The 13726-nt window shown below is 40.8% G+C and overlaps 1 protein-coding gene across 1 annotated transcript; it reads right to left on the bottom strand.

Annotated features, from left to right (window-relative positions):
* Positions 1-1215: 1215 nt before the first annotated feature.
* On the bottom strand, positions 1216-2604 carry LOC117778170 (E3 ubiquitin-protein ligase TRIM39-like). The gene has a single exon (XM_034613515.1). The coding sequence runs from the start codon at positions 2602-2604 to the stop codon at positions 1216-1218; it is 1389 nt and encodes a 462-aa protein (XP_034469406.1).
* Between the last annotated feature and the right edge of the window lie 11122 nt (positions 2605-13726).

A 13726-nucleotide genomic window follows, 5' to 3' on the forward strand; every position in this document is an offset into this window, starting at 1 on the left:
TTCTTACCTCACCCACTCCTTCCCTCCTTGCCCCCGCCTCCCTCACCCTTTTCCTACTCCTCAAAACAAACCCCTTCCCCGTTCCCCATTTGTACAATATTATAAATATTTTAATGATGTGAATGTTGTAAATATGTTACATTTTGTGAATAAATATAACTAGTACAGTAACATCTACCTCTGTCTTTCTGAATATAGATACAGGATTCATGGCCCTGATCAATTAACACAGTGTTGGAGTGAAACAAATCAGTGTGATTCATTTAGTGTGCCACTATTCATAGCAACACAGCACAGCAACAGAAGACAAACAATGTTTCTTTACTTTTTTACATTTGGTCTAATCTATATATTAATTATGACAACAATACAATAATAATAATGAATAACCTTGTCATCAGTTAGTTTTCATATTTAATTGAACTGTTTGCTGATGATAAATGTAAAAATCACAACATTAGGCAAACATCTGTTCTGTAAATCTGAAGATTTCACAGCATCGTTTGTGTAACAATGTTTATTTTAAGTTGTTCTCTTGTTTACAAATGATACAAAGATTTGTTGGAACCATTTTGAAACAAATAAATAAGTGGAGCTGTAATCATTATGATGGAATGACCAGAGGTAATAGAATCAAACTGCTCAACTTTTTTGAGTGGACTTCAATCTGACAAACAGCTGGAAACCGCTGCAGGTGTGAAGAGGGAAATCCTTGTGTTATATTTACATTTCAACTTAAAAAAGGTCAAAACTCTGTTTCTGTTTCATAGTTTTTATTATTAAAATCACAATATTAAAATCACATCACTAGGCTGCTGTTGTTTTGGCTTTAATCATTTTGGCTTCATCACATCAAACAGACAAATGTTCATATATGTTGGATTATTTCATATGTGAACAGACTTTATGTGATTAAACATGAATCATGTCTCATGTGTGAGTTTTAATAAAGTTTGTTGAATGTGAACAATGATCAGCTGTTATTGATGAATGTGTTTTTATGTGGATCTTCATCAGTTTGCTCGACTTCATGGATCCACACAAACTCTAAATGATAGAAAACATTTTCCATGAAATTAAAAAACAAACCAAAGATAAAGATCAGAAAATAATGAAATATTTGTACATGTGGAAAAACAAAGCTTTAGAATAACGAGTTTAACGTTTAAATTCAGCAGATTTCTCTTGAAGAAATAAACATGATGAATAAAATCTTTATCTCTTACTGCTCTGATCCAGCGTCACAGAGACATTCACAGGTAACAGCTTCAAGTGATCTTTAATGCTAAATAATGGAAACATCTTCTGAGTGAAAGTGTGTGTGAAGGTGTGAATGTGTTTGTTAGTATCAAGATCAGAGAACGATAGTTCTCCTCTGTTCCAGTCCAGTTTCACTCTGATCCTCTGGTTCTTCTGAACAGAGAGATCAGATGATGCTGATGGTGACACTGCTGTGTATTTGCCTTTGTAAAACCTTATTCTCCATGTTCCAGACAGTTTGCTTCCCTTCCTCTGGACAGACTCTGCTGACACACCCAGTGCCCAGCGTGTACTGTCTCCAACCAGGACGTCCCAGCTGTGAGTCCCTGAGTTAAAACCCTCAGATCCCAGGACTGAGTGGTAATGATCAAACCTCTCTGGATTGTCAGGAAGCTTCTGTCTCTCTCCTTGTCTCAAACAGGTCAGATCTTCAGACAAGACGAGTTCTGGATAAGCAGAGTTTGGGTCCATAACCACAGGACTGTAGGAGACCACGTCCTTCATCTTGTTCCAGATGTTGAAGCTCAGGTTGCCCAGATGTTTGGCCTCGTCTATCAGAGCTCCTGAGGCCAGCTGTGGATCATCCAGCAGGGGGTGCTGCTGGACTCGTTCCACTGCAGCCTTGTAGTTGAGCAGGAACGAGACGTCTTCAGCTCTCAGCTCGTCCTCTGTCGTTCTGATTGTGTCTGAAAGAGCCGTTATGTCTCTGCTCAGAGCCTCAATCTTCTCCTTCATCATCTGACTCTTCTGCTCCTCTTCCTCCCTCAGTGCAGCCATCCTGGCCTCCTCTTCCTCCTCCAGAAACTGGTGAAGCTTTTTAAACTGCTCCTTGACCTGCGTCTCCGTGAGTCCGGCCTGGACCTTAATGTGTTCTGCTGTTTGTTCAAACTCTACTTTAACACGTTCAAAACACTGTAACTTCTTCTTCAAGGGCTCCAGAGTTTCCTGAAGCTGCTCCTTGTGTTGTTGTGCAGCTTCATCGATAGGTCTGAATCTGTGCTCGGTTTGTTTTTCTGAATCTCTGCAGACGAGACACACTGGCTGCTGATGGTCCAGACAGAAGGGTCTGAGTTTCTCTGAGTGCAGACTGCAGAGAGCATGTGAAGAGCTCTGATCTCTCTCCTGTAAGAAGGTCTCACACAGGTTCTTTAACGCCAAGTTAACAGGTGGTTCTGACCTTGAAGATCTTCTGTGACAAAGTGGACACTCTTTTACTTCTTTGTCTTTCCACCAGCTCTTCACACAGTCTTTACAGAAGCTGTGGCTACATGACAGAAGAACAGGATCTCTGAAGACATCATGGCAGACTGGACAGCTGAGATCCTCTTCTAATCTGGAAGCCATTGAGTCTCCAGGTGAAGCTGAAAACAGACAGTCAGTCAGCCACAGCTCCACGAACTTCACTGAGGTTTACTTCCTCTCTGAGTCGAGGTGTTTGTTAAACTCACGGTCAGTGTGTGGAGCGTCGGCAGGTTGTAGTTTGACTCTTCTCTCCTGTAGCTGGACTCACTCAGGACGTTTGGTTTAGTTTGGTTTGGAAGGTGAATGTGATCGTCTGGTTTTCAGCCTGCGTCTCTTCCGGGAGGAACAGATGTTTCCTGGTTTCTCAGGTGTGTCAGGAGAGGGTGGGATCTTAGTCAGCTGGGGACTGAATAGGTTCTTGGCTCATCACGGGGAACCTGACAGAGCCAGCGTGTAACATGCGGCCTCGTGATTGGCACAGCAGCGAGGGGCGGGTCCTCCTGTTTGTGTACAGGAGGCTTGGAGGGACAGGTCTAGGCTAGTCTCGTGCTGTGAGTGAACCGGTGCCCAGCTTGAGAGAGCTCCTGTGTGTCGCTGAATGTGTGCATTGCTGACTGAAAGATAACGTCTTCTGCCTGCATTTATCCATTCGCTACAATATGTTGGATTCATGTTAATGTGTATTTAAAGACATTTAAATTAAATTGGTTGGAAAAAAAAATTTAAAAAAAATATAAAAAATTGTCTAATCAACCAAAAATGTCGCAACCCCCCTGCAGTACCTCTGCGGACCCCCTGTTGAAGACCTCTGGTCTAGTGTGTTTTTTCCGAGCTTTCCAGCGTTATCCCTTGTTTCACTGCTCTGCCTGATCTCCGCTCTGACCTGCCTTCAGGACCCTGGATTCCCTTTTTGCCTGCTCCCTATCGGATTTGTTTGCTACCTCTGACTGTCTGCCTGGTTTTTGACCTCTGATCATCCAATAAACCCTGGCCTAACCCCACCACTCGGAAGAGGCTTCAGCAGTTCTTGGGGTTTGCCAATTTCTACCGTCGTTTCATCCGCAATTGTGGCTCTGTGGCAGCTCCTCTAACGGCTCTCACCTCCCAGAAACTCACCTTCCAGTGGTCCTCTGCTGCAGAAAGAGCATTCGGTGAGTTGAAGTCACGGTTCTCGTCTGCTCCCATCCTTGTCTTTCCAGACCCAGAGCACCAGTTTATTGTGGAGGTGGACACATTGGACTCCGGGGTGGGAGCAGTCCTCTCCCAGCGGTCAACTGAGGACCAGAAGATGCACCTGTGTGCTTTTTTCTCCCACAAATTGTCACCAGCCGAACAACATTATGATATTGGGAATCGAGAGTTGTTGGCTGTCAAGATGGCCCTCGAGGAGTGGAGGCACTGGTTAGAGGGGGCGGAGCAGTCGTTTGTGGTTTGGACCGACCACAAGAACCTGGAGTACATCGGGTCAGCCAAACGGCTGAGTTCCCGTCAAGCCAGGTGGGCATTATTCTTCAATCGTTTTGACTTTTCCCTCTCTTACCAGCCAGGATCGAAGAATGTCAAGCCTGATGCCCTGTCCCGTCAGACCCAGCATTTTCATTTTCTGTTATCTTAATTCTCATGTCGTACAGAATTCAGCCACTCCCCCCTGCTCTGCATCACCCCTTCCCACGGATCCCATTACCTGCCCCACCCCCAGACTCACCTGCTTTCCATCAGTCATCAGTCACCCAGTATATATACCGGCCCATTTCCTCTGTTCTTTGCCAGATCGTCTAGTGTGTTTTTTCCGAGCTTTCCAGCGTTATCCCTTGTTTCACTGCTCTGCCTGATCTCCGCTCTGACCTGCCTTCTGGACCCTGGATTCCCTTTTTGCCTGCTCCCTATCGGATTTGTTTGCTTTCTCTGACTGTCTGCCTGGTTTTTGACCTCTGATTATCCAATACACCAGATCTTGCTACTCCCATAACTGCTCAAGTGTCGTGCTCCCCATCTCACTGTAGTCATCAATAGTTAATTCATATATATATATATATATATATATATATATATATATATATATATATATATATATATATATAATTGTTTTTCAAAAGATTACTTACCCTCCCATGTTAACTGCAGGTCAGACATATGTTAAACTTTTAACACTAAATATATAGAAAATACTTGTGATTGTGTTTAATTAATCATACTATAACACTTGGCCTGTTTGTAGATGAAACATGGAGAACGTCACTAATTATTATTGTTTTTATTGTCACTGTTTATACCATGTTAAGTGCCTTTGAGACAAATAAAATGTATGGAGGGATGTCCATTTGTCCATTTAGAAGTCTGAACAAGTACGTTCTTCCCCCCTGGGTTATTGTGTGAGGATGACAATAACAGTGTCAATCAAATGTTGATGTCAACCCACAAAGGTCTACCCCCTTGCATATATTAACAATTTAATTATTTCATCATTACAGACAAAAAGTTAGCCATCAAGCCCAACCCAGAGGGTTCTGTCTTCCCTTAGAAAACCTTTTAGTCAGTTATTTAATATTTGCCACATGTCTAGAGAGATAGATAGATTGGACCACATTTAAAAAAAATATTACAAGTTGATAGACAACTATAGGTCTCATGGGGAGCATCAGCAGCTTTCAGTGCAGATGTGGTTGATGATTAGATTTGTTTTGTTTTTTAAGCACAATTTACCCCAAAATGTAAGATTTAAAATAAAAATCTGTACTTATTTGTTCACACAAGTCCTTCAAATATACTGCTCAAAAAAATGAATGGAACATTTAAATCACACATCAGATCTTGATGAACGAATTATTCAAGTTGAAAATCTTTACTGATGTACATTGTATAATTTGTTGAGAAAAAAATGGAAATGGAAACTAAAAATCAACAACGCGTTGAGGGCTTGATTCAAAACCATACCGAAAATCGAAGTAAAAAATTGATATCAAGCTGATCCAACTTGCTGTAATTTCATCACAACAACTCATAATGTGACTCAGTACTGTGTATGGCCTCTGTGTGCCTGTATGCAGTCCCGACAACGTCTGGGCATGCTCCTGATGAGTCGGTGGATGGTGTCCTGGGGAATCTCCTCCCAGACCTATAAAAGATGACCTTTTCAGTGTGTTTGGAAATCTTCAACATCAACAAAAGATGTAAATACTTTAAGACATTCACATATTGAGGGAGAGAACAGTCCTCATGTTTTACGTTTAACTTACACTCACAGCCATTCAAAGTCCATTAATCTCCTCAACAATAGTATCAAACAAAACACACCAACATAACATTTTTAGTTTTCACAACAGAACCATATTTAGCTTCACAGTACCCTTATACCATTCATTGTTTTAAAACTATTTTGTTCGTGAAACACAGCCGGGATATGCACTGGAGCCTTTTTACATATCACACCACTGCACAGGCCACCTAGTGGCTCCAGTGTGTAGTAATACTGCCATTCAGTAACAAATAAAATTGTTCCAAGGTAAGGAGTGGTCTGAGGGCACCATAAAATGGGCAGGAAAAATCATTAAATATTCAGTTAATAAATATGATGTTGTTGATTACAAAACATATTTTTGGGATGTTTGTTGTTTAAAATGTTGTTTGGTAGTTGTCCCAGTTTTCTGCCACTGTTGTTGGGCTAGTCATGAGATCTTCAATTGAACCCTGGGCATAGAGCCCAGGGTTATGTCCATGCAACGACGTCAGTGCTGGTTGGTAAGACCAACCCTTAAGACAAAAAATCCCAACTATTCCTATCACTCTGGTTTTCACCACAAAGTGATTTCTTAAAAACTTGTCTGAGTCTCAATACCCTGATGAAAACACCCACCCATAAATAACTGAATGATGGTCAAAGGCGGGGTTGGGAGTAACTTGTTATACGTTACTGTAATACCACTACTTTTGGTGATAACTAGAAATGTAACGAATTACTGAAAATTAAATCAAATTAAATAACAGCATTACAATAACTGAATTACTAAATGGGCTTGTTACTTTTGTCTTACATGGACAACCGGATTTCACGGTTTATGATCTAACATCAGCCGACCCTATGGTGGCACAAGACAGTTCAGGCAATCTGAGCTTGCATTTCATCATAGTGATTGTAATGTTTATAATATAAAGCTCAGTTAACATGTACATCCAGCACCTTCTGTATGTCTTCTTCTACCAAATCCTACTGTCTAACCAAGGAAATACAAGTGTTGCTTACAAGTAGGAACACTACTGGTTGCTGCCCTCTGGTGGTTGGGAGTATTAATAATTTATATCACTACAGTGATAAGAGGTACAATTCTAGATACTATTTGACAGTTGTCTTGTTCCACACTGTGCTACAGCAACACTAACATAATATAGGTATGCATGCAATAATTGAGAATTGAAGCAGACATTTAAAAGTAATACAAAACTTACTTTCCCTAGTAACTATTACTTTTATATGCAGTATTTGCTAAAGTAATTCAATTACTTTTGAGAGGAGCAACTAGTAACTGAAACTAATCAGTAATTGTCAGTAACTTGCACAACACTTGTCAAAGGTAATGCAAACCTAATACAACTGTTAAAACAAGTCCAATTCAGTACAGTTCAAACCCAAATCCTTTTGCTAGTAGTTCCAAGTAAAAACGAATTGGACGATAATAATGAAGCACAACAATCATACTTCAGGCACAGTTACCTCTGAATGAATTCCAGTGTACAAGGATCCTGCTCCAGATTAAAGTTGTAGTAGCTTGAAAAGAACGCTGCCATTCCAGCCACAAAGTTCAGATCATTATTGCTTGTGTTTGTGCAGGATAAAGACAAAGCACATTGGCAGAAGCTCTTCTCTCACTTCTGTAGCCGGACAGCGAACAAGGAGGAGGAGATCGCCCATAAGCTCCTTGGAGAAAAGTTCAGAGTGAGTCACCGTCACGTTATTTCTGCAAAATGTTTTACGTCCGGCTCCTTCAGAGAACGGAGAGAAAAGCATCGTCCTCTTATGGAAACTGGAATAAATAACGTGTCACTGAGCAAAGGTTCCACAGAGGAACTGTCCCCTGACGCAGTTTGATTCCCTCTGAGGCCACTGATGCCCGTGATGTAGGTTTGCTCTCATGTAAAATGAAATATTTGTTTATTTCACATTGTTTCTGTAGGGACAGTTGGCCTCGTTACACGGCTTTTTCAGAGCAACACTTCATGATGAGCATCTCAGTCGGGTGAGTACGTCTCACATGTTGCCAACACACGTGTTTTCTTTAATTTTCATTTATTCTTACACCAAACACATTTTTGTTTTAGTCTTTAACATTCATGGATGTTTTTTACTTTTTTATTATTCACCTTGGCTTCAGAAAAATATTGATGTGATGTTTTTCATTATTTTCAATTATTAATTGCAGATTAATTATGAAGTCAAATAATCTCTACTTGCTTTCTAATTTAGTCGAAAAATTTGTAGTAGAGTGTAATTATTATTATATTAGATTTATCTCTTCCCAGTGGGGAGAGAGCAGGTGCATTCAGTTAGTGAGCTTTAAAGAGTTTTAAACATATAATTAAATAGCATTAAATAACATGATATCATATTTAGTTATTATTCATAACATTATTATTTCAAATGTAAATCAAATATAGTCATCAAAATATCTTAGTAAGAAAAAAAGTATTAACTGAAATGAATGATCGCAAAACTTCCTCATCAGTAGGTGTTTTCATCACCATAGCAACCAGATGCTAAGATTTGAAATGGAAGCTGATTGACAGGGACACTCCCTCAATAACTCCATTGTTGCTGTGACAACGGGATGAATCTGATTGGACAACTTTGATAGGAGACCTCTGATTGGTTGTTGATTGCCTTAAATACTGTTAAGGTTTAAGACAGTTGCTATTGCACTCTGACCTTGACTGAGGTAAGTCATGCCTCACTCTCTCTGTATTTACCCAGCATGCTAACCGATACAATTCAGGCTCATAATTTAAGTTGGAAATTAAACCACTGTATAATATGAAGTTGCTGCTGTTACCTGTTGCTGTTAAATGTTGATAATGTGCTGGTTTCTGTTGCTTTTTTGACAAATGTGGGAATATTGATGATGGCTTGTTTTGTGTACAGTCCCTGACAAAAGTCTTGTCACTTATCCATTTTGTAGAAACAACAGCTTATAACCTGACTTTTAATTTATCCATTGGTTTTAGAAATGGCTCATATGAAAGCTAAAACCCTCCCAAATTATGTTTAATATACTAAAATAAATTTGCTTCACTGAAGAAAGATTGATCATTTAATGAACACAGAAAGGTCAGATTTTGGCAAGACAAAGGTTTTGTCGCCTACAGAGAGTAATGTGAAAATTGAACAAATAATTTACTTCAAATACAAAAATATGTTGCATCCATGTGGTTCGACAATGATTCATACAATTTATTGATGAAGTCATCAGGAATAGCAAAGAGAGCAGTCTTACATGCCTCCCAGAGTTCATCAAGATTCTTTGGTTTCGTCTTCCATGCTTCCTCTTTCATTCTACCCCAGACATGCTCAATGATGTTCATGTCTGGTGACTGGGCTGGCCAGTCCTGGAGCACCTTGATCTTCTTCGCCTTGAGGAACTTTGATGTAGAGATGGAAGTATGCGATGGAGCACCATCCTGCTGCAAAATTTGACCCCTTGTATGGTTGGGAATGTAAGAGGTAGCTAATACTTCTTGATATTTTAGGCTATTGATATTGCCTTCCACCCTGCAAATCTCTCGCACACCCCCATACTGGATGTAACCCCAGACCATGATTTTTCCGCCACCAAACTTAACTGTTTTCTGGGTGAATCTCGGATCCATGTGGGCTCCAGTAGGTCTCCTGCAATATTTGCGGCGGCTGTGATGTAATTCAACCGAAGATTCATCTGAGAAATCCACCTTCTGCCACTTTTCCAGCGTCCATCCTTTTAGCAGGCTATGGGCCTTGGCAAATGCCACGTTTTTTTAATTGCCTTTTGTTTAGTGCTGGGGACTTGAGGTGACCAGGCCTGGTGGAGCTCTGCTGCAGTGGAAAAGGGGCTGGCCTTGGATTTTCGAGCCAACAAACGGTCCTCCCGAGCAGTTGTCTTGCAGGGTCTGCCGGACCTGGGCTTGTCAAAAACATCTCCAGTCTCTTCAAATCTTTTTCTTATTCTTTGTACTTGACGCTGAGACACATTGAAGGTGTCAGCCACCTCAGCAGTGGATCTGGTCTTCAGCCTCTTGATAATCAACGCTTTGGTCTCAGGGTGAATCTTAGGCATGTTGTCAGAGGTCAAGTTGCAGTTGATGTGAAGGTCTGGTGTGCTGGGGTTCTTTTTATACACACCCACTAATTGATTGATCAATTATTGATCACAGGTGAGGCTGTAATCTAGGATTGGGTGCATCATATGACAAGGCGACAAGACTTTTGTCTTTGCAAAAACTGACTCAGTGGGCTTTACCACGCTGTGAACGTTAGAATGCTTTTCAGCAGTTTCGTTTGGCACCAAAACATTATTTCAAAAGCTGTTGGGATTGAAATTAGCCATTTCTTGTAAAAAAAAATTGATTACAAATATATTTGAGGGGCACTTAAGGTCAACTTGTACCCAAGCGACAAGACTTTTGTCAGGGACTGTATTCTGCTGCTTATCTTTGATTCCTGTGGTATTCTTGTCATTTTATGATGCTATTTAAATGAATGAGTGATACGTGATAGCGTGATGCTAAGTAGCGTTAGGTTGCCTAGGCCAAGCAGAGCGAGGCTTTGTGGAAAAAACAGCTTTAGCACGAGTATATTTTCACATTTCACATCTTATTCTACCAAACGATGTGATTTTTGTAACAGTGGGAAGATTAACCTTGGTATTTAACTATAGTATTTAAGACAAAGTAAAAAAAAAAAAATGCCATCACTGCCAATCAAATTCAGATTCAAATTCATATCAAAGCATCTGGTTGCCATGGTGATTGATGAGGAAAGTTTTCCCAGTCATTTATTTCAGAAAATGCTTTTTTTTACTGGTGAGTTTTAATTGGTTTATGGGGAGTTTGAATGTGTTTAAGGACAAGTTGACGGGAGCTTAAGCTAATGCTAGGAGCACATTACATGAGGTGTGTAGCTCCTTTAAGGAAAAACCAATCCCTCTCCATTGGGTCTAATGTTATTTCAGAGAAAACATTTCTGGAAGGAGCATCAACTCGCATAACTCGCTCCCACTGTCCCATTTTTTTACTCTCACAAATCTCAAATATATCTATGTGTTCAGATTTTTAATTATAGTTGTTTGAGTGCTGCACTCAGAGTTTAGATTTCTCTCTTCCCAGTGGGGAGAGAACAGTTGCATTCAGTTGAGTTTCCATGGCAACCAGATACACACACATAGCAGGAGGGGTCTCTCTCTCTCTCTCTCTCTCTCTCTCTCTCTCTCTTAAACCAGCCAGTCTGTCTCTCTCTCTCTGTCTTTCTCTCTCTCTGTGTCTCACTCTCTGGGTCTCTCTTTGTATCTCACTCTCTGTGTGTCTCACTCTTTCTGTGTCTCTCTCTCTCTATCTCTCTTAAACCAGCCAGTCTGTCTCTCCTTCTCTCTGGGTCTCTCTCTCTCTCTGGGTCTCTCTGTGTGTCTCTCTCTCTGTGTCAATTGTTTTATATTGAAAGTTTCAATTTCACCTAAATCTTACACACTATTTCATCCTGTCACCTGCAGACAAACGTCAAGATCCAGACGAGAACGGAAACTTCTTGTGAGAACGATCCTCGACGACCACAAACCAACATAAAGACAACAAACTACTGAGCTGATAAGAGAAAATAGAGCATCAACTGTTCCAAGAGCTTCATCAACAAATAGATCTGCTCTCTGTTGTAAAACATGCGGCAACCAGACATTGTGTTGAGCCTCAGAGCCGAACTCCTCCGAGCCAACAGGGAGATTATGGCTCTTAAAAATGGAAACTTGTCTCTAAAGGAGCAGGTGGAGCTGCTGGAACACCAGCTAAAAGACAAAGATGGTCTCATAAAGAAGGAGACCAAGAAACGGCGTGCTCGACTCAGGGCCTACATTCACTGCATGGCCGAGCTCACTGAGTGTCAGGCCAAGTCCAAGAGTATGGAGGCAAGTCTGCACCATGAGCCACCTCAGCCTGAGACAAGCTGGAGCAGAGAGGTGGAGGTGGAGAAGGAGAAGGAGAAGGAGATCCAGGCTCTGAAGGAGCAGGTGGAGCAGCTGGAACACCAGCTAAAAGACAAAGATGGTCTCATAAAGAAGGAGACCAAGAAACGGTGTGCTCGCCTCAGGGCCTACATTCACTGCATGGCCGAGTGTCAGGCCAAGGCTAAGAATATGGAGGCAAGTCTGCACCAGGAGCCACCTCAGCCTGAGACAAGCTGGAGCAGAATGGTGGAGAAGGAGAAGGAGAAGGAGATCCAGGCTCTGAAGCAGCAGTTGGAGCAGCTGCAACATCAGTTGAATGACAAAGATGGTCTCATAAAGAAAGAGACCACAAAACGGCGTGCTTGCTTGAGGGCCTACATTGACTGCATGGCCGAGCTCACTGAGTGTCAGGCCAAGTCCAAGAGTATAGAGGCAAGTCTGCACCAGGAGTCATCTCAGCCTGAGACAAGCTGGAGCAGAGAGGTGGAGGTCGACAAGGAAAACCAGGCTCTGAAGGGGCCGGTCAACCTGCTGGAGGTCGGACAGAGGAGGCCGATGGTTAAGCTCATTAACGAGAACCAGCTCATCACATGCGAAACCAAAAAAAGGAGAACTCCCTAAATCGGCTGCCCGGGCTTGCGCACTACAAAAGAAAAGGAGCATAGGAAGAGTCGGGGCTGGAGGTGAAGCAGGAGGAGACGACTCCAACTATGGGACTGAGCTGCAGAAAGGTGGAGGCCGAGATGAGCTGGAGCAGAGAGAAGAGGTGGAGAAGGAGAAAAAGGCGAATCAGTGCTCAAAGAAGAGAGGGATGATTAGACGTTTCCCTTCACCCATTCTTACCTCACCCACTCCTTCCCTCCTTGCCCCCGCCTCCCTCACCCTTTTCCTACTCCTCAAAACAAACCCCTCCCCCGTTCCCCCTTTGTACAATATTATAAATATTTTAATGATGTGAATGTTGTAAATATGTTACATTTTGTGAATAAATATAACTAGTACAGTAACATCTACCTCTGTCTTTCTGAATATAGATACAGGATTCATGGCCCTGATCAATTAACACAGTGTTGGAGTGAAACAAATCAGTGTGATTCATTTAGTGTGCCACTATTCATAGCAACACAGCACAGCAACAGAAGACAAACAATGTTTCTTTACTTTTTTACATTTGGTCTAATCTATATATTAATTATGACAACAATACAATAATAATAATGAATAACCTTGTCATCAGTTAGTTTTCATATTTAATTGAACTGTTTGCTGATGATAAATGTAAAACTCACAACATTAGGCAAACATCTGTTCTGTAAATCTGAAGATTTCACAGCATCGTTTGTGTAACAATGTTTATTTTAAGTTGTTCTCTTGTTTACAAATGATACAAAGATTTGTTGGAACCATTTTGAAACAAATAAATAAGTGGAGCTGTAATCATTATGATGGAATGACCAGAGGTAATAGAATCAAACTGCTCAACTTTTTTGAGTGGACTTCAATCTGACAAACAGCTGGAAACCGCTGCAGGTGTGAAGAGGGAAATCCTTGTGTTATATTTACATTTCAACTTAAAAAAGGTCAAAACTCTGTTTCTGTTTCATAGTTTTTATTATTAAAATCACAATATTAAAATCACATCACTAGGCTGCTGTTGTTTTGGCTTTAATCATTTTGGCTTCATCACATCAAACAGACAAATGTTCATATATGTTGGATTATTTCATATGTGAACAGACTTTATGTGATTAAATATGAATCATGTCTCATGTGTGAGTTTTAATAAAGTTTGTTGAATGTGAACAATGATCAGCTGTTATTGATGAATGTGTTTTTATGTGGATCTTCATCAGTTTGCTCGACTTCATGGATCCACACAAACTCTAAATGATAGAAAACATTTTCCATGAAATTAAAAAACAAACCAAAGATAAAGATCAGAAAATAATGAAATATTTGTACATGTGGAAAAACAAAGCTTTAGAATAACGAGTTTAACGTTTAAATTCAGCAGATTTCTCTTGAAGAAATAAACATGATGAATAAAATCT

The sequence above is a fragment of the Hippoglossus hippoglossus genome, chromosome 17 (assembly GCF_009819705.1).
Source record: "Hippoglossus hippoglossus isolate fHipHip1 chromosome 17, fHipHip1.pri, whole genome shotgun sequence".
In the NCBI taxonomy this organism is placed as follows: domain Eukaryota; kingdom Metazoa; phylum Chordata; class Actinopteri; order Pleuronectiformes; family Pleuronectidae; genus Hippoglossus; species Hippoglossus hippoglossus.

Excerpts from the sequence above, each read along its gene's own strand:
- LOC117778170 (XM_034613515.1), bottom strand. The coding sequence starts at position 2,604 with ATGGCTTCCAGATTAGAAGAGGATCTCAGCTGTCCAGTCTGCCATGAT.